The sequence below is a fragment of the Belonocnema kinseyi genome, chromosome 1 (genome assembly GCF_010883055.1).
Source record: "Belonocnema kinseyi isolate 2016_QV_RU_SX_M_011 chromosome 1, B_treatae_v1, whole genome shotgun sequence".
Lineage (NCBI taxonomy): Eukaryota > Metazoa > Arthropoda > Insecta > Hymenoptera > Cynipidae > Belonocnema > Belonocnema kinseyi.
The window spans coordinates 171,139,054-171,162,815 of NC_046657.1; the positions used below are offsets into that span (position 1 = coordinate 171,139,054).

Below are 23,762 nucleotides of genomic sequence, written 5' to 3' on the forward strand. Positions count from 1 at the left end.
GAAATTTGTTTCTAAATTTTCTCTCAAAATTTTTAATGAACAGCCACGTTAAGCCACATACTCTGATACCGATTTTTTGGTCAAGTATCAAAAGGTCAGTAACCGTTCGTGAAGTTTTTAATTATTACTATATTTTATTAGTCAATTACTCAATAACTAATACAATTATTAAAATTTACGATTAACCGGATTTAGAGAGTAGGTTAAAACAACTTGCGCTATTCAAATATTACATAAAGCATTCATTATGCCTACCTCCCCCCTCCCATATACTGGCATTGCGTAAAAGGTTTCTTACTCGAGCTACAGAAATGACATAATTTACCAGTATTTATTACTTCAGCCGATTATATATAATTATTTTATATTTCTATTATTGCACGCATATCACGAGTTATAGTAGCATCATAGATAAATGCGCAAAATATTGTACTTATTTTATTATTCCGGTAAAGCTGGTAAATATAAATTGAACGGAAGCATTAACAGGTGTCAGTTATGCGAGTAATGGAATTTTTTATTCCACGCTGTTAGCTATAGGATAAATTATGATTGTTCAACCAGTATTATCCCGTTTTCTTAAATTCATCAGGCACTAGAAATGTTATATAAACGTTTTGTAATAGCGCGTCAGTTATTTAGAAGCAAACAAATTATTCAGGCTTTGTGTCCATGAATAATTTTTCCCTCGCTAATTAGGAAAAATTTTAAAATGAAGTTTTCGATTGCTTTGTTGTCATTGTTTGTTGTTGGTGAGTACACACCTATATTTTTCAATTATCTTTTATTCCTTACTTCATAATTGAGATGTATTGTATGTAAGATTGCTTTTTCTCTGAACATACATTACCCAAAAAGAGGATACTGCTGATCTAAACCAAGTTTTTCTTTTAATTTAAGTTTAGTTGCTAAGTTTTTGTTGCAAATTATTGCTTATGTTACATTTGCAGTAAGTTCGTTCCTTATCGCGAATTATTTTTGTAAATTGAATACACTAAGAAGAATGTATTTTAAGATGCGCTGATGAAAATATTTGAGATTTTACAACACTTTTAAAATGAAATTGTCATGTGAGATTATAAGTACCCTATTTTGAAGCACGTAGAAAAGCATCTATTGTAGAATTACAACACATGTATTATAATTTCCAAATAGATTCTTCTTTTAATATAGTTACATTTTGTTCAATTATTACGGGAGTAACTTGAATGAAAAAAAATCGTAAAATAGCATTTGCTTAATACTCCGATTTTAACAAAAATCTACGAATGTGAACAAATAATTAAATAATTGAATAAACATAAGCCTTAAAATAAACTTCTCATCTACGAAATATTCCCCTAGAGAATGCGTAACTGGATATTTTTCACCCGAATGTCATACTTATTTCATGATTTATTTATGATTAAACTCTGAGGCCAGTATTTTTATTTTTCTTGTATTAAAATATAATGCAAATCATATATGTAGGAAACTTTTATTTTTATCATAATTTAGTGTACAAAATATGTATGGGAAAATTACATAGCATTTTAGTGGCCGAATAGCTCAGTGGATGAGTTTAAAATATGATGCTCTATAATATTTGTTTATTAGTTGTTCATAAATAAAAAAGCAAAGTAAATTTGAACATTTGAAACAAATTTTCAACTTTCTAGCACTTATCTAAGAGAAGACAGTTATGAACATTAATATATTGTTCAAATGAGAATGTTTGTTAACTTGTAAAAAACCGCAACTTTTTAACACTTATCTAAGAGGCAATAGTGATAAAGAATAATATATGGTTTGAAAAACTTTTTTCGAATAACATTATTTAGTAAAAAGTCGATAAAAAGTGGAAAATTTCAGAAACAGCCGCAAACATCTAGCACTAATAAAGATGAAGATAGTTATAAATTATTATTTGTTTATATAATTATTTTTTCTGAATTTAATTAATTATTAACTTCCTCCAAGTGAATAGCAGATAAATAGTGAAAGATTTTAGAAAAACACAACTTCATAGTATTATTCAAATTGAATATTATTAAAAATAATAATGCATTGTTGAAACAAGTTTGTTTATTAACTTGCATTATGAATGACTTTAATAAGTAAAAAGTTGATAAAGAGTTTAAAAATCCAGAAGAAGCCGCATCTATCTAGCAGAAGCGAAGAAGAAGATAGTTATAAATTCTAGTAATTGGTATAAATAATTACTTCTTCTAAACTAAATTAATTATTAACCCCCTCCAAGTAAAAAGTAGACAAATAGTTAAAATTAAAAAAAAACGAACTTTCCCAAGCGGAAGAATTATATATAGTTTATGAATAAGAATGTAAAATATTATGTATAATTTTCATTTGTTTTATATCAAAATTGTATCGAAATATGCTAATTACATATATAATTCTTCACAATATGTATATATATAATTCTTGCCCCTGGATTCTAACATTATTCAAATATAATTTTATTAAAAATGATATTAAAATGTTCAAACCCTTAATGATGTTAACTTCAATTAATTAAAAAAAATACCATTTAATTACATTATTTTAAGGGTATATTATTAATAATAATAAAACAAGGTTAAAAAATCATGCTATGAACATTAATTATTACATTACTCTAATTAAATTTGATGAATAAATTGTTTAAACAATGTATTTAAACATCTAATTATCAGTATAAAATAGTATCTTATGTGATAGAAACATGTTGGTTTTTTTTTTCAAATCGCTAATAATCATGATTAGTTCTAAAAACTCGTAATCGCCATTTTTTACTTATGGGATTTTTTCTTCAGTAATTTTACTAAAAAAAGGTTTTCTTTTCAAATCATTAAAAACATTTTTGATGCCAACAACTCGACAGAATTTTATAAACATTAACTGTGTTTTATCAAAAAATTCCTTGACTCTTTCACGTTTTTCCTGACATTCCCTGACTTTCCTGGGTTCATTGACCTATATCAACCCCGATTTTAACATTCAAGATCAAAAGTGGTTTAATCAATTTTTCTCAGTGTATTACATTTTTTGCGAAAAAACATGCAAATCAAGGATTTGAAATTGTTGGGTACAACTGTTTCCAAGTAGTTCTTCTTAGATTATTTTTCGCCTGTTTGCAATTACTTATCCTTTCTCTTTAAAACATGATTTCTAAAAATGCCTAACCATATTTCCTTTATATTTTGTTTTTGTTACTTCTGCATGTTCATTTTGGGTAAAAATTATAAATATCATGTAAATAACTCACAAAAAGCACAAATATATTGTTTTTTAGAGGGAATAAGGCTATACGTATTTTTGTGGTCTGGGAACAACAAATTTTCACGAAGTTTTGCGTATTTGAATTCTTTTGCTTCGTTAAAAAAAAACCAATTCTGTCTTTAAAGTTATCATATGATTTTTGCCCTAATTAAAATATTTAAGATTTCTTTTCACATCTCAACAAAATTTATCGCCTTCTTTCAAAATCCACGAGAAAATCTAGAAAATATTAAAAATTAACAAAACGGTGGAGGTTTTTATGAAAATACTACAAGTCGATTTTCTCAAAAAAACACACTTATATTTTTTTTATTTTTGTATTAAATTTTCACCATTATACGAAAAACATCTTGTTAGTTTCATGCAGACTAAGTTACTTTTGTGGATACGAAAAATTTGTATACTCATTCATAATATCTTGTGCCGTTCACGAGAAAAATAAATAAATAAATATTACTTTCGGGAAACTGCAATTGCAGCAGAGCAGCCAATTTTAATGTTCGCGTTTTACCCATCATTTTGAATCTAAATTTGCATAGACATTAAACTATCACAGAATGATAGAAAAGAAAAAAATTAACAGACATTTTTTAATTTCAATTGTTCATTTATATGTATAAAAAATTTAAAAAAAAACAAGTTGAAGAACTAATTTAATGTATATGCAAATTTAGAATTAAAATAATGGATGAAACTCAAAGAATAAATTTAAATGTCAAGCGAAAATTGTGTCTCAATTTGAAACTGTGCACAGAAAAGTAATTTATAATATAGATAATAACAGATTTGTAGAGTTAAAAGAATTGACTTCTCTGCTGCAACTGCAGTTTCTCAAAAGACATATTGAATTTTTCTGTTTTTCTCGGAAACGGTACAATATATCATGAATGAGAATACATGTTTCGTAAAGATTTTTTAACTGTGGAAACTATTTTCTTAACATTTTCTTATCTGTTTTAAGAAAGAAAAATACAAAAGTTTGATTTTATAAAAAAAATTATTCTCTTGGCCACAAAAGTTATTTAGTCCGCATAAAACTGAAAAGATATTTTCCTGAAGATGGTACAAATTTAAGAAAAAATTGACAAATAATATAAGCGTGTGTGTTTTGAAGAAAATAAAACAAAAAATTCAAATAATATATTTCTAGTTTATTAGGGTACTTAAAGATAATTTTATTTTTAAATATAAAAAAAGGTTTTCATCCCTATTAACAATTATGAAAATTTGAAAGTGGAGATAATTATTTTTTTCGACACGCCCTTTGTCCAGTTAAGAACCATATTCTAGGTTGAAGCACATAATAATTTCGTTTGATCCAAACCAATTCTTATCTTAGAATAGAAAGTATAGAATAACCCTTTCATTTTTTTATAAATCAAATTCATTGATAATCTTTATATTTTTCTCTTTAAGAAAATAAGTGGCTAAATGTTTTACAAAAATTGACGATTAATTTTCGCTTTTAGGTAGCCTGGGACTAGGTGCACCTTTTGGACCTATGGCGCCAATACCAGCTCAAGTAAAAAAAAGTTATGGTTTGTCATGGGACCAACTGAATAAAGTGTGCGATAAAAATTCCAAAGGACCTGCTTTATTTAAAGAAATTATTGGTCTAAACTCAGACTCTGGCCAAGCTACTTTTAATGTTGGAAATGATATATTTGATCAAGCCAGAGAAAAGTCTAATGTCAATGAAGCAGATTGGAAGAAGTGGATTCAAGAAAAATGTCTTTCAAATGATACTTTAAAAAAAGTTTCAAAATCTGTGATCGATAAAGTTCAGGAATGTGTGGATCCGAAAAATAAATTGAGCAACAGCAAGAAGTTATCAGCTCAAGGAGATTTGCTTCAATTAATTTGTAAAGAGGTGTTAGCTGTGTGAGTTGCATTAGACAATGGCAAATTTTTTCGAAATTAATTAATTAATAAATTGTTTCAATTATATATCGCCTTTTCTTTATATCGCTTTTTTTGTCACTTTACTTTGAATTTGAATTAGGTTTAAATAAATATTACTATTTTCTTTGTAGTTTAAGCTTTGAAATGTCTTCTTTTAGTGCTGACTAAAATATTAGTTTTGTGTTTTTTTATACTATCAGTTCGAATAATTTTATTTTATTTTAACAGAGCTCAAGTCGACTATTATCCAGAAGTGGCACCAAAACCTGGAAAGTCTAAAATGTAACGGATGGAACCATTAGCTGCAGGAAAAGATTAATTATAGACGATGAATGATTCTGTATGTATTTTCCGAACACCCAGTTCGAATTCCATCAATTTCAAATAAAGCGAAATTATGACGAAAAATATTTGTATTATTTATAGAAATAATTATTTTTTAATCTAAAAGCCTTTCTTATAAACTTAGAACTATACGCTTCTGACAATTATAAAGAAATTGCTGACCAGCTAGTTGCAAAATTTAAATTCATAAAAAGACATAATTCCAAATGAAGAATTCCTAGAATATAACTGCGAATGAAAATGATATATAAATATCAATATATCTTATAATGATAAAATTGGATTAGAAAAAAAATAATTTTCAGATTTTTAACGAAAGATGTCTCTCTTTAAAGAAGATTAATTAAACACACAATATGTTAGATTCAGAAATTTACTTGCATTTAGATCGATATTTTGACATGGTTTCAAATAAAAGATAAAAGTATCCCATTCTTTTGAAAGATAAAATAGTGTATGTGAACAAACTGATATTCAGAAGCAAATTCTCAACCAATTTCCAAATTGTTTTTCAAGTTAAATTATTTTTGGAACGAAAGGTGAAAAGTTTTTAATTTATTTTTTATTTCATAACAGAAATATTTAAAAAATCTCAGAAGGGTACTCGTTTTCAAGAAAGACTTGAATTTGATCCGAAATATCCAGAATCCATTAAGATAATTTAACATCTATTATATTTGTGTATTACGTATTTCCCCCTTTCCAGATTTTCCAACGGAAACTAAATTAACAGAAATCAATCAGATAATCCAACTATTTTTGGTTGAAAATTATTATTTTTTTAATTGAAAAGTCTACTTACTATATTTTTAGTTAAGAAAACATCTGTTTATGCAACAAGTTTTGTTACTAGGTTGAAAATTTAATTAATTTGTTAATATATTATATATTTTTAATATATTTTATTTTTAAAACTTAAACTATTTTTTAGACAAAAATTTGCATTTTTGACTAAAAAATTCAACAATTTGATTTAAATTTGTTCTCTTTCGACTAAAAAATCTCTATGTTTATAAACTCTCCTAATCTTTCAAATATTAATCTTTTTTTGGTTAAAAATACCACTGTCTAGACAAAAAATAATCTTTTTCGGTTGATGATTTAACTACTTCATTAAAATTCGATTTTCATCTGCTTGAAATTTAAGGTTTTCAACATAAAATTTAAATATTCCATTTTCTGTGAAAAATTGATATTTTTAGTTGGAAATTCATTTTTTGTTAGAAGAATAATCTTTATATTTGCAAAATCATATTTTTTATTAAAAACCGATCTATTTGAGTTAAAGATTAGTCATATATTTAAACAATTTATCAGTTTTTTTGTTGTTGGAAATTTAACTATTTTAATTAATTAATTTAACTATTATATTTTGGGTTGAAAATTTATAATTTGTATTTAAAAATGCAATTTTTTTATTAAAAATGTACATTTGTTGGTTGAAAATTCCAATATTCAATGGAAAATCTCCATATTTTTCCGAAAATAAGTTTTTAACAAATTTTAAATTAACTTTTTAACTAAAATTGTAACTATATTCCATTTTTGGTTAATATGGTATAACAATTTTATTCAAAAATGCATGTATTTTCAAGAAAACTGTTTGCTTTTTTGCTTTAAAATGTAACAATTTTGTAAAAACAAGGCATTATTTTCGGTTGAAAGTTAAAATATTGTGTTGTAAATTCACTTTTTTTGTTAAAAATTCATATTTTGGGGATTGGTTTGAAAATTCACATCTTTTGGTTGAAAATTAAACTATTTTGTTCAAAACAAATTTTTTGCAAATTTATAACTTTAGTCTGACAATGCCACTATTTAGCTAAAATTCTATATTTTAAGCAGAAAATACACCTCTTTAGTTGAAGCTTCATCATTTGAGTAAAAAGTTAATCTTTTTGTTTATAAATTAAACTATTTAGTTAAAAATTCATATATTTTATTAAAAAATTAATATTTTTAGCTAAAATTTCAGGAATTTAGAGTAGTTATAACTTTATTTTGTATAATATAGTGACCATACTATGTTTATTTTATTGAAAACAATTTATTCCTCCATTTTGTTTAAAAAATATCTTATTCCCCTGTTTTTAGGATATTTTTGTCTGTGAAGAATTTTATCGATTCAGTAGAAAAATGTTGTTTTTTTTCATTTTAAATATCTTAGATATAGTAAAAATCGTAGTTGTTTTACAAAAGTTTCCTGTTGTGATAAATTTAGAATTGTAAACACAGATTATACACATGCAAGTGAAATAAATATTCATGTGCTTTGCGTCACTTCTATTCATATTACAAGCATTCCTCATACCGATTATTTTTTCATCGAGCTGAGAAATTGACGCTTCAAACCGAATAACGTCAGTTTACTTCAAACATTCGACGGGAATAATTCCTTCATTTTCAAGAAGATATAACCGGAAGCTTGCGAAATAATTTGTATATAAATAGAAGTCCGACAGTGCTCATTTTCAGATAAAAATATTCGTTTCTGATTTGAAAGTCGCTATCATGAAGTATTTTATTTTTATTTTAGTATCTATTACCGTCAGTGAGTATTATACACTATCAAACAATGTATTAATTATTACCAAGAGTGTAAACCATACAAAAAATTTTCAGGTTCAGAATGCGTAGTAGCTTTAAAATTCATAAATCCCGTAGTTTCTGTGGCAAAAGATAAATTCGGATACTCTTGGGATGAGTTAAAAGTAAAGTGTGACAGTAAGGATGTATCTTTCTTTCCTGAAATTGAAAATCTTCGTGATCAGTATGACCTGAAATCGGCTGGAGTTAAGGATGAAGTTTTAATAGAAGCCAACAAATCCCGCCCTACGACTGATAAAAAATGGAACAAACTTATTAGTCAAAACTGTTTTCCAAATCATGATTTAACTTCTGTATCACAGGATGCTATTGATAAAATTCAACTTTGTTTGAATAAACAAAATCAATTAAGTGAAAAAGAGACGGTGAATGCTAAACGAGAGCTTCTGGAAAGATTCTGTTCAATTATAAAGACATGGTAAGTTTTGATTCGTATAAATTGAATTTGTGTTTAAAGTTTGCTGAGTCTCACGAGTACATCACTTGAGATCACTTATTATTAATTTTTATGACTAAAAATTATTTGTGATTGCTTTTAATTATAGAATGACTTGAAAATATTTGCTATTATTTCAAAACATTTGATAATCATTTTTAATAAACTGTAGTCATTTTCTATTATCAGGAAGCACCAGAAGGCACTTCACTATCGTTCAAAATCATTTTCATTTATCTACATAAACTGCAATCACTATAAATCGGTTTTTATCAGTTGCAAAAACTGAAAATCACCTGCAGTCACTTTAAAACATACAAAAACATTTTCAAAGACTTAGAATTATTTACACCAATCTTATGTCGCTAGGAATCCTTTATAATAGCTACAAACTCACTTTCAGTTAACTGAAACTATTAGAAATCTCTGAAAATTGCTTTTAATCATTGAAATTTACTGTCAATTTCTTGCAATCATTTGCAACCACTTAAAATCACTATAGTTGAATTTTTAACTAAATAGATTAACTGTCTACCACAAAAGAGGGTCTTTTAATAGAATGCATGAATTTTCACTGAAATTGTTGAAATTTTAACTAAAAAGGATTAACTTTCAACCAAAACGGGGGTACCGCCTAAGGGGATAATTCCATACATGCTGGGTAAATTCGAACAAGCCTAAATTCCCTAAATTGATAGAAATAAATCACTGAAAACTGATCCAAGAATCTGGAATCTGTTGTAACCTTAACTGGTTCTCGATTCTAGCAATTTAAAATATTGATTCAGGAATGCCTAATCAACCCTAAATAGAAAAATTCATTCAAATTGTTGAAATTTCCATTCAGAACTACGAATTCTTTACCCGAAAAGATGAGTTTATAATAAAAAAAGCTCATGTTCAACCACAAAGTTAATTTTTAACGAAATAGTTCAATTTTAAACGAAAAAGAATGTCTTTTTAACGAAATTGTTAAATGCTCAAGCTAAAAGAACGAATTCTCTACGGAAAAGGGCAAATGCACTAATCCTTGGAACCTTAGTCCAATTATTATTGGCCTGCCTAAAACCGTACTGACTTTATGTAATTTTGAATGAATATCAGTTTGTACTGAATAATGTATACATCATGTAAAAATCATAGTAGAATTAAATTAGTTGATGCTAGAAATGCTGAAAAAAATAAATTATCTAAGAAATTAGATAATAGTGCTAGGAAGAATTGGTGATTTTACCATGCATGAACTTTCAAGTAAAAGTAGAATTTTGTTACAGTTTTAATGGAAAAATTACTTTGCAACCAAGAAATAACGAATTTTCAAAAAACTAGGGTCATATTTAACCAAAGAGACGAATTTTTAACTGCATTGTTAAAATTGAAGAAATTTAAATTAGATTAAAATCCAAATTAACAATCCTATTTATCGTTCAATGATAAAATTGATGCAAACTCAGGAAAAAAACAAGAATCCAATGACCAGATTTGGAACCCAACGAAAAAACAAAAATACTCCAATTGTAGTCTGAAAAAATTGAAAGGAAAAAAAATTTTCGGACAAAAATAAAAAAGAGGAAAGAAAAATGAGAAGGTAACCAAATACAATAAAAGAACATTGAAAATGAAAAAATAAAAATAATATTAACAACGTTTCGGTACTCATCATGCAGTACCCTTATCTAGACAAGAAAAATGGAAACAGGTACCGACCGCAACGAAGAACCGGTGCTGTCTCTTGGATACCTGAGAATTGAAACATTGTTAAATTATCAAGCCGAGAAGACATATTTTCTATAAAACTGTTCTATTTTAATCCTAAAAATATAAATTCTTAAGGCCATGTGACGATTGGGCCACGTGATCAGATTCCTACCTTACCGCCACTTTTGTTATTTCCTAATTCATTTTCACACTAAGCGCCACATCGAGTTGAAAATTTGGGAGAGTAAATAAGAAGCACTAAGAATAGTGGATCTGGTCCTAAATTTTAATGATTATGAAAAAAGCAAAAGAAAGTTATTTCTAATAAAAACTTTTTCCATAGTTGTTAAACTTTGTGACCCGACCCACCTTTCTTAGTGCTTCTTATTTATTATCAAAAATTTTCAACTCGATAAGTCGCTTAGTGTGAAAATAAATTAGGAAATACGAAAAGTGTCGGTAAGGTAGGAATCTGGTGACGTGACCCTCTCATCATATGGCATTAAAACAAAAAATATAATAGATGATATTTTAACACATAAATTTTTTATCGTTGATAAGAAAAATAGTTAAATTAAGTAAATAATTGATACATAAATGTCTAAACCAAAAGAGATGAATTTTCAAACCAAACAGAGAGAAATTTTTGAAAAAGCATTTGCATTTTTCAACCAAGAAAGATTTTTGAGCAAAAAGAAAAATTAAACGAATCGTTGAAATGTTAATTCGAAAAGGCGAACTTTTTACAAACAATTTAATTTTCAACCTAAAAATATAACTTTTTAATTTAAAATGGTTTATTCTCAAAACAAAAGAGCGAACTTTCATCCAAACAGGATGATTTCTAACAAAATTGTTGAATTATCAAAAAAAATAATTGAATATTCAATCAAATAATTAAATTTGTAGCGAAGAAGAATTCACTCCAAGAATATTTTAGCGGACGTTCTAACCAAAGGTTAGAAAGGTTAGGATCTCGAAACGAAAGTATTACGAAACGCGAGTTGAAACTTAGGGAAATTTAAAAGTTTCCAAATATTTCTAAGTTACATTTTTTAAAAACTTTAAAATTAAGTATAAATTAGTTTGAAAAAATATTTTTGACTATTGAAGCCTTCATGTTTTATGTGAGGGCAAAATATGTAACTACTCCAACTTAGAGAAATATCAGATTCCAAATATTTCTAAGTCATACTTTTAAAAAATCTTAAGAGTTAGGACTAGATTACTTTTTAAAAAATATCTTTAAAATGCAGTAAAAAATAGTTTTTATCTGAAAGTGAAGCTGGGTATATTTGAACTTATGAAAATCTTTTGCGAGACGTTTAAAAACGTTCTAGGGACATTCTCGCGAAATTGTCGCTAAAATATTCTTTAAAATCATCCTAAAGACGACAAAATGTCAGACCTCAAATAAGATTGAAATCAAATTTAAAATCCTATTTAACGTCCAATAATCATATTAATGTGCAGAATTCATTAAAATAAAATCAAGAATCGAACAACCAAATTTAAACAAGCACCATGAAATGTTCCTATTGAAATTTGAAAAAATAAATAAAAAAAACCTTTTTCTCCTAAAAAAGAAAAGAAAATAATTTTCCTCCTTCGACAAAAATAGAATAAAGGAAATAAAATGAGAAGGCAACCAACCAAATCCCCTTCCTTTTTTTATTTCTTTCGTCTTTTTTATTTATATTATTATGAACTCAAAACAAAAGAACATCTGTAAAAAATAAACACCACCGTTTAGGCAATCATACAGCACCCTTATCAAGGTAAAAGAATAATAAAACAAAAAATAATAAAAAATAAAAAACACCTAAGCAGACAGGAACACTACCAACCTCAAGATGCTCTCTTCCTGAAACTCGAGAATAAAAAAACTCAACTTACTCGATTGTAAGGTAAACTGATCATTAATTGGACAGTTACAAAAAGCTAACTCACATAAACACAATTTTAAAATGGTGAATTATAATTTTTTGTACAAAAACGGGACAAGGAAAATTCAATGGGGTTTATCAAAATAAAATGGTACAAATAACTTACAATTATATAATGCATTAAAAGCAAGAATATATTATTAAAATCATAAGAAATTTATTTTCCTTTATTTTAAAATAAAATTCATAGCAACATGTTAAAATTTTCCTTAACAACATAACAAGACGTAATTAAATTAATTAATACAAAAATAATGTTAATACGCTGCACGCTTGATGAACGTCAAGCGTGCAGCGTCTGCAGCTAATCTTAAATTTCGCCAACTCCTTAGATAAGTAATTTGATAGTAACTCCTAAATTTATTTTTTTATTAAATTAGTAATTATGCATTAAGATTCAATATTGTAGATTAATATTATATGTGATAAATATTATTATAATTAATATTTTCGATTTAATTGCAAATTCAACTGTTTTGTTGTAAATTTTGATAGAGAATTCACCTTAATTAAAATAAATTCATAAATTGAAAAAAAAGTATTCAAACCATTTCAATTATTTTTGGGTTAAAAATTTTATGATTTGGTTGGCTGTTTCATTGACTGAAAAACTTTTTTGGTAAATTATTCAACTATTTTGTTGAAAATTCGTCGTTTTCGATCGAAAATGTATCTTTTTAAATACAAATTTCATATTTTTTTAAGCAAAAATGCAACTGTTCTTATTTGGTTGAAAAATCATTTTTTTAGTAGAATTTTTATCTGTTTTGGTTTCAAGTCTAAAATTTGTTTGTTTTTTAAATGAATTACATTTTTTCAATTAATATAATTTTTATAATTTATATTTCAAACATTTTCCAGTTGAAATATCAACAATTATAGTTTTTAATTAGAATTCATCTTTTTGGTAGAAGATTAGTCTTTTTTCATTCTAAAATTCCACAATTTGTTAGAAAATTGAAGTATTAGGTTAAAAAAGGTGAATTCCGATCAAAAAATCTAATAGTTGATGTTTCAATCAAAAATATTTTACTTGCAAATCAAAATCTGTTGAATTAATATAAAAAAAATTCAATAAAACTGTTAAAACCTCAACCTAAGCAGATTAATTTTCAATCACAGTTGCATGTTTGCTCACGAACGATTAAATTTATAATTAACAAGATGAATTTTAGAACCAAAAAGACAGATTTGCTACAAAATAGTTTAAATATTAATAAAAAAAGATTTTTCAGCCAAGAAAGAAAAAATTTGCAACCAAACTGTTAAATTTGCAATTTAAAAAGATGAATTTTCTTCGAAACAGTTATATTTTTTGTTCGAAAATATAAATTTTCAACAGAAAAGTTAATTTACTTAATTTTGTTAAGCAAGGAAATAGATAATATTAATCTCATTAGTATTTATAATATTTAATATTATATGTTTAGGCATTATTACTAATTTTTATTTAAAAATTAAATTTATGTGTTACTATTAAATCTTTTAGGTAAGCAGTTGGCAAAATTTGAGGTCAGAATTAAAGGTTTTTATAATCTACTGTGAACAACTTTTATAATAAATAATCAATAGGACGGCAACAGTAAATCTTATAAACAATTTTTTTAATATTTCACTAACACAAAACTGCGAAATTTAATTAAAAACACGGCGAAAGTGACCGTCTCAGTAATGGAAACGCAACACACCTCACGTCAAAATTTCCTAAACTGATACAGTCAGCGACAGCTTGTCCTGATTTAGGCAACTTTGTCAAGAATTTATCCAAATGCGGGAAATCAAAATATTTATAACTTATTTAATAAAATCGCCGAAAAAAGTTATGAATTTTATTCTTAAATATATTTAAAATATGCAAAAATATTACTTTTTCTATTAGTGTAGGAAATTTCAATAATACAAGGCTATAAAAGTTATAGCTGAAGTTTCGAAATACAAAAATAATGACGAATTTGGCAACAGTTCATTCACAGATCTTAACGAGTATTTTTTATTATTTTTACCAAATAAATTCAAAAGAGTTTCAAAACTACCAGAAAATTTTTATTTTTATGATTTATGTTGGAATATTAAAGATAATCAACGATATTTATTATTGTCCCAGTATTGGACATATATTTTACGTTGTCCCAGTAATGGTCGGTTTACCTTAATCATTTGGCTATTCATTTCGAATATTAGAACTACTTCTAATCACTCTCAAATACTTTCAATCATATTCAAAGACTAACAATCGCCCGTAATTAGTTAAAAACAGTTACAGGAAATCACCATAATCATTTTTAACTCTTGGCAAATTACCTTTAAAAACATCAAATCAGTTCTGGTCTCTTGCTCACAACCACATTAAATTCAGATTTAAAATAAATTCATATAGAGTTTTATATTTCTATAATAATTTTGAGCAATGGAATAACGATGAATTTGTTTTACAGGTCCAAATTCGAATACATGAATCAATAAAAATGCAACACATACATCAAGGAATAGTTTGAAATTTCAAAAAGTGAATAAAAGAGAACTTGTACAATACATCAAATACTAAAGAATCATAATACTGGTAATGGCATGTATTTTGTATTGTTGAAAGTAAAAGATTTGCATTTATTCACAGTTCAACAGTGCGTGAATTCAAATTTAAAAAAATCAGCGCCATATACTAAATGCGAATAGAGTTCAATTCTACAAAGAAATTACACCTGTAGCAAGTCTAAAAATGAAAATATTTGTGTTCTTTAAGTGAATTTGCATTTGAGTTATTTCTTTTTCAATTAAAAAAATGCCTTTGAATAATTCATTTTTGCGCTGTATTTTTATAAACAATAATGAAATCGAATGGCGCAGTAATAAGAAATGTTTTTATAGTGTAATTCATTTGATTAAACGTAAGCATCCCTCTCATATAATTAAACATGTTGGATCTTTATCGGGCAACAAATTATCTAGCATTTTTCTTATTTGATAATTGAAAAAAATAGGACAAAAATCCGAATTGCTTCTTAGATTTAACATTTATCGATCTTAGAAAGGTAAATGTAAAATTAAAGAATTTATTTGCAATCGATTAGATATTAATCTGCCTTCACATAATTTACAGCCCAAAACAAAACAATTATGAATAAGATTCCTATTTCTTGTTCTATTCAGGCAAGCAAATGCTTTGGAATACCTTGAAATCCCTGGACGTCCCTAAGAATTATTAAAAATCTTTAGAATCTTTTAAAAGCTTATGATATGTTTGGAAATTTTTGAAATTCCGTAATGATTTTATGAACTCGGAAGAAATTGCATAAAATCGATGGAAATTCTCTGGATTTCCTTGAAGTTCCTTAAAATTTGTTAAATGTCATCCCGTGCAGAAATTGCCAAATGTTTGTCTTATTTCTGATTTGGGCCAGATCGGGCACACAATTTTGTGTTTGTTAAATTTGGCCCCCTCTAGACCACGCCTTAACAGCCAAGCTTGCGAGTAGATGTCGCTCCATTAATTTCGGGGACTCAAGTGGGTTGATTCCAAATCGCCCAAGTTTAAATGTAGAGTGTCAAGCGTCAAAAATATTTCAATTACTATTTGTAGAAGTGACAAAATAAGTGGGAAAAAATGCCAAAGATGAGCGCAAGACGAGGGCGTAGGTATAGTATACGTCAAAATATTCCTGAATTACGTGTTCAAGACTATAATAAGTAAATTTATTAAGAATGTTAAGATGAAACCTAACCTCGAAATGAGGTTATTTATTTAAAGTAAGAAAAGTAGCAAAAGTAATATTTCATTTGCTGAATGTGAAAACGAATTAGATCAGCAATAATGTCATGAACATATTTATTTTCACGTATTTTTAGGTGATTTGATACAATCGGAATGTAAATACCTTCTTATTTATAATTGCTATTGTAAAAATAACTTAAAGAGCCAGTGCGATATTATAATCTACATATTTCAAAATAACTTTCCACAATCAAGTTCAATATAGAAATTGAAAGCAAATTTAATTTAGAAATTAAAACGAAAAATATATTGTAAAATACTTAAATGGTTTATCATACACAAATGCTGACTTTTATATTGCGTCGTTTGACTTTTTCCGTTTGCTCAAAAAAAGTATCTGACATACACCAATTTTTTCATATCACGATCTGTTAGATAACCTGATATTTATATTCTCAAATTTCAGTTAAGGAGGTGATACATTCGATTTTAATAATATTTTATTTAAGAATCCCTTTTAATTAAGAATAACAAGCATAAATTAACATGGGTCCGATCGGGGCCAGTCATGGTTATCTCTTTGCGCAGCGCTTGAGCCCCGATCGGGCATCGCGTTTCATTTCGAGTCTGGCCCCATCTAGATGGCCTGATTTGGGCCAAACTCTGCCCGGTCTGACCCCGGTCAGATCCAAATTAGAATTTCTGCACGGGACGTTGAATAAGTGATTAAATCATTCATTTGTACTTTCTATATTTTTTTAATCATCAGCATATCATAAACATTATATTTTTATTGACAAATTTCAATTTTTTATTTTCATGTACGAGTTGTTAAATGGTTTTTTTAAAAACTTAACAGAACTTGTTGTGAATTCAATCTCGGAAGTTATCACTTCGTTTGTAATTGTACAATTAGTTGGTGTGCTGATTTAATTAATGATTTTTGTTATATTTAAATGTGTGTTCTTTTTAAATTATGTCCTTAATGAGCCGACAATACAATTTTCAAAGAATCCTCTGACATTTTACTTCGAGAATTTTCTGGGGCAATTCGAGGGTCGTGGACTTGTAGTTTTTTATGTATATTTCTAGTAAAAAACGAAAATAGAGATATAAAATAAAAGAAAACAAGATATCATGGTTGATTTAAAACATCAAATTCTAATTATTTTGAATGATAAAGTTAATTAAGAAGCAGATTCACTGTAAGTGTGGCATTAATTTTTTGCTTGCCTTTTTTCATTTTCAAATACAAATAACTGTCAATAATTCGACGTTTGTCGAGAGATTAATGGACCTTAGTTTTGAAACATAAATTAAGAAAGATAACAATAATAGCTACATATATGTATATATTTTAAATGAACATTAAAATACATTAATATGAAGATTAACATAGTATTTCTTTATTAATTTAAGGACTATAATGTAAGCATGTAAAGTCTCGATTTTAGTGGAGGTTTTGTACACGTGCCACACTTATCATTAATGACACAAAATCTCGAACTTTTGAGATACAACGAAATAAAATAAAAAGTTCATCTTCGTTCTGATGTTTGCTAATTAAATGAGGGGACAATTAAAAACAGAAGGACCAATAATAATTTTGGCTTAATATTTAAAAAACAAGAATTTTCTCAAATATTTCAAATAACATTAATCAAAGTATAAATTTTGAATTTTGTGTCGCATTTACGTATATTGACCAAATACTTTATCTTATCTGGACTGTAATAACGTCGAACAGTTTCGTAATTTAATCAGACATAAACGCGCAAAACTTTTTATAGATGTTTATTCATGTATTTCCTCATTTTTTAGATTACCTCAGGAGGTACCTATAATAATCACTTCGAAAAAATAGAAATTCTGTTATTCAGTAAAAAATAATTTTTCTCTATATAAGAAATACTTTTCAGTTTTACTAAGTAAGAAAACAATAAAAAATGAAGTTCGCAATTCCTCTGTTGTCCTTACTTATTATCTGTAAGTATTATTTATGAGTTAACATTTTAAATTATTTAATATATTCTTTCTCACGTAGAAATGAATCAGAAGTTCTGCAGTCTATACTTTTAAAATAAGATAGACAATAGAATTTCCGAAAAATTGCCCGTTTTCAATTAACTAAATATTTGGTGTTTTACGAACGCATCTAGTACCGTTATTGAATTATGTAAAAACTTGAAAACTTGAATGTTGGTAATTTTTAATAATTGAAAAGAATTACTTTAAACATAAATATTGCATTTTAAAAAAATATCCTTAAACTGTCTATTTAAGAATATTTTTTTCGTCCGGGTGTAACATAGCTGAAAAAAAATTTTTAATTCAAAAATGAACTAATAGAGGGTTCATTTTGTCATAAGATTTAAAGAAAAAATGTTTTTTTTTTGTCACCGCGATATACTTTATTAAAATTAATTTAAATTAAACGAAACTCAATAAGTATTCATTTAAGTATAATCTTATTCACTGAATCATTAATTTATTGCAAAACAGCACAACGATAGCGAGGCAAAAAAGGATACAAAATGATTATTTTATATTTCCTTTACGAAATATTCCTACCTTAGCATTACAATTCTCTTCTTTCAAACCTGTTGTTAAGATTAAAATGAAAAAATATCTTCTCTAACAAAAAAGAACTCCCTGTCGATTCCTCGAAAAATTTTTGTTGTATAATTTTTAAAAAAACTAATGAAAAACTGAATATTTATAAAACCTCTCAAAATTTCTTGCTCGAAAACTCTTTACCAAGATTCAAATGAAAAAACACATTTTCTTACAATAAAAATCACCCTTTCTGATTCCTCTAGGAATTTCTATTTAATAAGTTGTGACATTAGTAACAAAAAAACTTAAAATTAGCGAAAAACACAAAAATTCATTTGTTGAACATTCTTTAAGAAGATTAAAATAACACAACACCGTTTCTGAAGAAAAAAGTCACCCCCTTTGATTCCTTTTAAAATTTCTGTCACATGCCTTGTAACAATAATAAAAAAATCCGCAATCGCGAAAGGCAGAAAACTTTCTTTGATGAAACTTTGTTATCAATATTAAAAAAATACACCTTTTCTAACAATAAAAGACATTTCGATTGTCCTCAGAATTTTTGTCATAGAAAATGTCTCAAACGTATCAATAACGTGAACATTCGTGAAACGCAGAAAAATTGCTTTTTATAATATTCGTTACTAATGTTTAAGTAACGAAATACATTTTTAAGAACTAAATTCACCCTTCTCGATTCCTGACAGAATTTCTGTTACATTACTTGCGACAAAAGTAATAAGAAACTGAAAGTTCGAGGACCCTAGCAAAATTTTTTTCAAGGTGATTTGTTGGTAAGATTATCATAACACAACACCCTTCGAATAACCAAAGTCACCCTTTTCGATTTCTTTCAGGATTTGCGTTACATAAATGGTAGCAAAACAATCAAAAAGAAACTAAACAATCACGCTAGCTAGGAAAATTTCTTTCTGGAAAATTCGATACTAATATTTAAATAAACAAACATATTTCCCAACAAAAGAGTCACGATTTCGGTTCTTCTCAGAATTTCTGTCACCCAACTTGTAACAGGACTATCAAAAAAATCCCAACAATCTTAAAAGCTAAAAAACTTTCTTTTATAAAATTTGTTAGCAGGACTAAATAATGCAACAGCTTTCCTAACAACTTAAGTAATTCTTATTGATTGCAAGTCAATATTCTATTACAAATTTTGTAATAAAACTAATAGCAGTAGAACATTTTCGAAGATCAGAAAAATTGTTTTTTATTCTTATGAGCCAGCCTAACGTCAGATACCTTTACACAGAAAAAAACTGACCACACCTCTTCTAACAACCACAATGAGGTTTTTGTTACTTTCGTGAAAAGTTATTTAGCAAAAATTGCTCGTGGAAGTAAGAAAGGTAAATTTTGTTGTTAGAATATGTATTTTATTACTTAAATCCTGGTAAGGAATTTTTAACGAAGAGGTTTTGCTGCATTTTGCGAATGTTCAGGTTTTTATTACTTTTGTTAAAATATATGTAACATAATTTCTGAGAGAAAAGAAATTTTGTTAGTTTGATCTTGTTAATAAATGTTATTGTAATAGATTTAGAATTTTAAAAAGTTTTGCAATTTCGAACTTGGCGTTTCTGCGAAATTTAAAGTGTGTCACCGAAAAACACAAACTATCTTAAGATTTGAGACACGTACAAATGGTCTCGCTCCTAATTGATTAATTACGTACAGCTTTGAAGCTGTTTCGTGATCTTAAATAAGCTTCGTGCAGCTTTTAGCTAGAAGGCTTTTTTCTTTATTTTTGTGTGTACTATTACATGCTTCTGGTTGTTTCATAGGTGTTAAGAGACCCGGTTTGTCATGCTTACTTTTTACGTCAAGTACCAACAATAAATTTTAGCAATTAATTTGGCGATTCTCTTACACGTACCTTATTTTTACCATTAGCAGGTTTTCCTGGCAACAACTTGGGCCGTAAAGTAGAAATAATGGATCCTATTAACTCGGCTCTTTTAAGACAGTACAGTTCAGTTTGCTATGTAAACGGCAAACGTGCCGGTACAGAAAGGGATAGATTAATTGCAGCTTGTCGTAAATTGCAAACAAAAATAAGAGATACAGCGAATACTAAAAAAACAACAGCACACGACTTAATGAAGCCGATGTGCCTACAGAGTAGCACTATTAAATCTTTATCACAAGATTTAGTCAATAATGTCTGCATTTCGAAAAAGCAATCATCACAAATTGTACTCGATCTTGTTAAAGATATTTGTGACACGATTTTGACACTGTAAGTTTCTGAAGAATCCACCTGTATTTTAAAAATCAAAAATTTCAATATCTCATTTTTGAGGCTAACAATTTTTAATTATAAATTTAACAAAACAAATAATTATGTTTTTTTCAGGATTATAGGTGGAGGTCCAGGAATTGAGTTAGTCATTGGTAATCACTACTGAGGAAGAACCTTGAAGTAACCATTTAAAAAAGTACACTGCTCGAATACATTTATTGTTAAAATTTTAAATAGACATTCTTGAATATATCCTCAGCAATTATTTAAATATTATTGAGAATTAGGTTTAAAGAAAAAGAGAAAAAGCGACAGAGAAAAATAATCTTTTCGATAATATGTGTAGGTTAAGCCTGCTATGGTGAGATCCCAAGCTTAAATATTATTTTTAGAAAATAAAAGCTTTTGAAACATTTTATTAATAGTTTACTTTTTTCAAGCTAAGGTCTTTTAAAAATTAACAAATGTTTATATAATAACTTAAAAAATCTGGAGTCGGTATGTTATGCATAGAAATCTGAATAATTTTACAATAAAGTAATTTAAATATCCAACAATGTTCCATTTTAAAGTGTTTGAAATCCAGGAATTGAAAAAGTTGGAGGGCATTCATATTTTTTCACAATTTTGTAAGTCTGCTGAAATAAATTTTTCACGGAATTAATCAATTGTAAAAATAAAGTCGACTGTTTGAATTTTTAGAATATTTCTTTTCGAATCCGTTTATTTTACGTTCAACTCATTGCCAAATCTGTAAAAAATTGCCATAAAAATTATGAGTAATTATGATGTAAAGATTAAGTCCACCAATTTAAATTAGAGACCAGAAATTTCAACACATGTTGCATAATTAACGAACAATCATAAAAAATGATCACTCGTGGAATGGAAATTTTTCGAAGCTAAAAGTACGTGACTTTTCTCTCGCATTCATTTGTATTCAGATACCATAGAACATTTTTCTGTAATAAAATTACATAATTTGCATCAATGTTTCCCCTTAAATTAATAATCGAAGCATTTCAAGCCAAAAAATTATTTTCTTTCAATCAGTAGTTAAGAACTAAGAAAGATAAAGAAATCTGAAATTTTATGTTTCTAAATTTGAAATTTCCCGAATTGTCACTTCACTCAAAAAATTGAATTAAAAAGATGCCGATTTTTTCTCATGGTTATCTCAGAAAGCAATTAAGTTAAAAAGATTTTTGAATAAAGGTTAGAATGCTTATTAAATATTGCCTTAATTGAGCACTGCTTATAATATTTTTGATAAATAAACTGGTTATTTGACCAATTTTTGATTCTCAGCTTTAAATCACCCCCAACAAAACGAAATATTTAGTGATTTTAGAATTATCATGAAAAATAGGGAAGCGTGACCAGGGCAAAAATTGGCTAGTCGAATGGTCGTTTTTGTTAATGCATAGATAACAATAGAGAAATGACCGCGGTCACCACTCGACCGTCCGATTTTCGCCTTAGGCATGCTGCCACATTTTTCATGATAATTCGAGAAATAGTAAATATTTCATTATGTTCTTGGTCTCATTTTGAAAAAAGAAATCTTAAAATTAAATTTAGCGTAGTTTGAATTTTCTATTGATTAATAAAATAATTTAAAGCAAATTATTTTAGTTTAGTACTGGTAAATGAATGCAATTATAACTGAATAATTGAATTTTTCATTTACAAACCTTGAAGCATGATGGAAAATCAAATTTGAGAATGGAAAATTGGTCACCGAAAAAATCGACAGATTCTTTATTCGCGTATATCGCGGATTTAAATTCATGATCTAAGCTTTTTTTATTGTTCCGGACTTATTTGCATATGATATTTTCATATCTGCAACCAAAATTGTTTAAAAATGTTAAATAGTTATTGAAAAAGCAGTTAACGGTATAGATTGAGATGCTGAAATTCGGGAAACACCGTAAAGGGCAGATACATCTTTCTTCGAATTATGGATCTCAGAATTTGGCCAGCCGTAATTTCCGTGATTTGAGAGAACACTATTCACGGCAAATAGAGTATGAAAGGACAATTGTTACAAAATATGATTCCATTAAGAAATTATAATTATAATTAAATATTGCATATTATTAATATTATCATTAATAATTTTTTAATTTTGAATGGTAAATTTTCCAAATTTAGTACGTTTCTATTTTTAAAGATAGTGTTTTGGGTATATGAAGTGATAATAGTACAGGAATAATGTTCCGACGATGCCTTCTTCGGATATGGGAAATTTTGCTGGTGTAATTACAGAGATATTTTCTTTCTCTTTTAACTGAAATTTGGTGACTGCGTCTGTCCAGCGCTTATAATTTCAGTTTGAAAACTCTTAGTACATGGAAATTCTCTATTAGTATTTGCTAGTGCAATTTTCTTTTCTTAGATTTATCGATAAGCCACTCTTAACTACTAGTTTTATGGGTTTAGTTTCTTCTTGTAAATATCCTCGATAGAATATAATCCTTCAGATATTATTGACACACTGCCTGCGATTCCAGTTCCGTTACTTGGATATCTTTCTCTTCCGTTTCTTCTTGGAGATCATTTACACGATTCGGGGATCAACCTTAAGAGGTCTTTATAGCAAAAAATTTATGTTTGTAGAAACATTAATTTTTGGCGTGTCCAGGGATCTTGCAATGAGTAAAAAATAAATAGATTCTCTGCTGCAAAGGTAGACTGTGATTCAGAGGATTGTTTAATTAAGGGAATTGTACTTCTTTTCGCTAACCAGACTTCTGATTGGACTGCCATTTGTTGAGCTTCTCTAACATCGCTGGCTTTTTTGAATGAAACTAGGTCTGAAAGTTCTTCTCTTGAATTCATAATGTCTTTTTCGAGAACTGTTTATTCTTAATTTTTTATGAAAATTTCTCGTTCACGTGTTAATGAATTTCTCGATTAAAAATCATACAAAAGTTCCTGCATTTTTTGGTTGAACCATGCATTGGAATTCTGCATACTTTCCCCAGCTTCTTGGATTACTTGTGGGAGTTTTGAGCGATAATTTTCTAGTAATCCAGG

The 23,762-nt window shown here is 27.4% G+C and overlaps 3 protein-coding genes across 3 annotated transcripts; all 3 read left to right on the forward strand.

Moving 5' to 3' along the window:
• The first annotated feature begins 390 nt into the window (after positions 1 to 390).
• On the forward strand, positions 391 to 5,568 carry LOC117171590. Its single transcript, XM_033359038.1, has 3 exons — positions 391 to 752; positions 4,728 to 5,139; positions 5,389 to 5,568. Exons 1-3 carry the CDS (start codon positions 713 to 715, stop codon positions 5,444 to 5,446), a joined length of 510 nt encoding a protein of 169 aa, XP_033214929.1. The 5' UTR covers positions 391 to 712; the 3' UTR covers positions 5,447 to 5,568.
• A 2,271-nt stretch (positions 5,569 to 7,839) lies between these two features.
• LOC117170765 lies at positions 7,840 to 14,936 on the forward strand. The gene is made up of 3 exons (XM_033357805.1): positions 7,840 to 8,056; positions 8,128 to 8,530; positions 14,628 to 14,936. Exons 1-3 carry the CDS (start codon positions 8,017 to 8,019, stop codon positions 14,653 to 14,655), a joined length of 471 nt encoding a protein of 156 aa, XP_033213696.1. The 5' UTR covers positions 7,840 to 8,016; the 3' UTR covers positions 14,656 to 14,936.
• A 1,396-nt stretch (positions 14,937 to 16,332) lies between these two features.
• On the forward strand, positions 16,333 to 21,138 carry LOC117170775. Its single transcript, XM_033357815.1, has 3 exons — positions 16,333 to 17,887; positions 20,372 to 20,717; positions 20,835 to 21,138. The coding sequence occupies exons 1-3, from the start codon at positions 17,848 to 17,850 to the stop codon at positions 20,884 to 20,886; spliced, it is 438 nt and encodes a 145-aa protein (XP_033213706.1). The 5' UTR covers positions 16,333 to 17,847; the 3' UTR covers positions 20,887 to 21,138.
• The last annotated feature ends 2,624 nt before the right edge of the window (positions 21,139 to 23,762 follow it).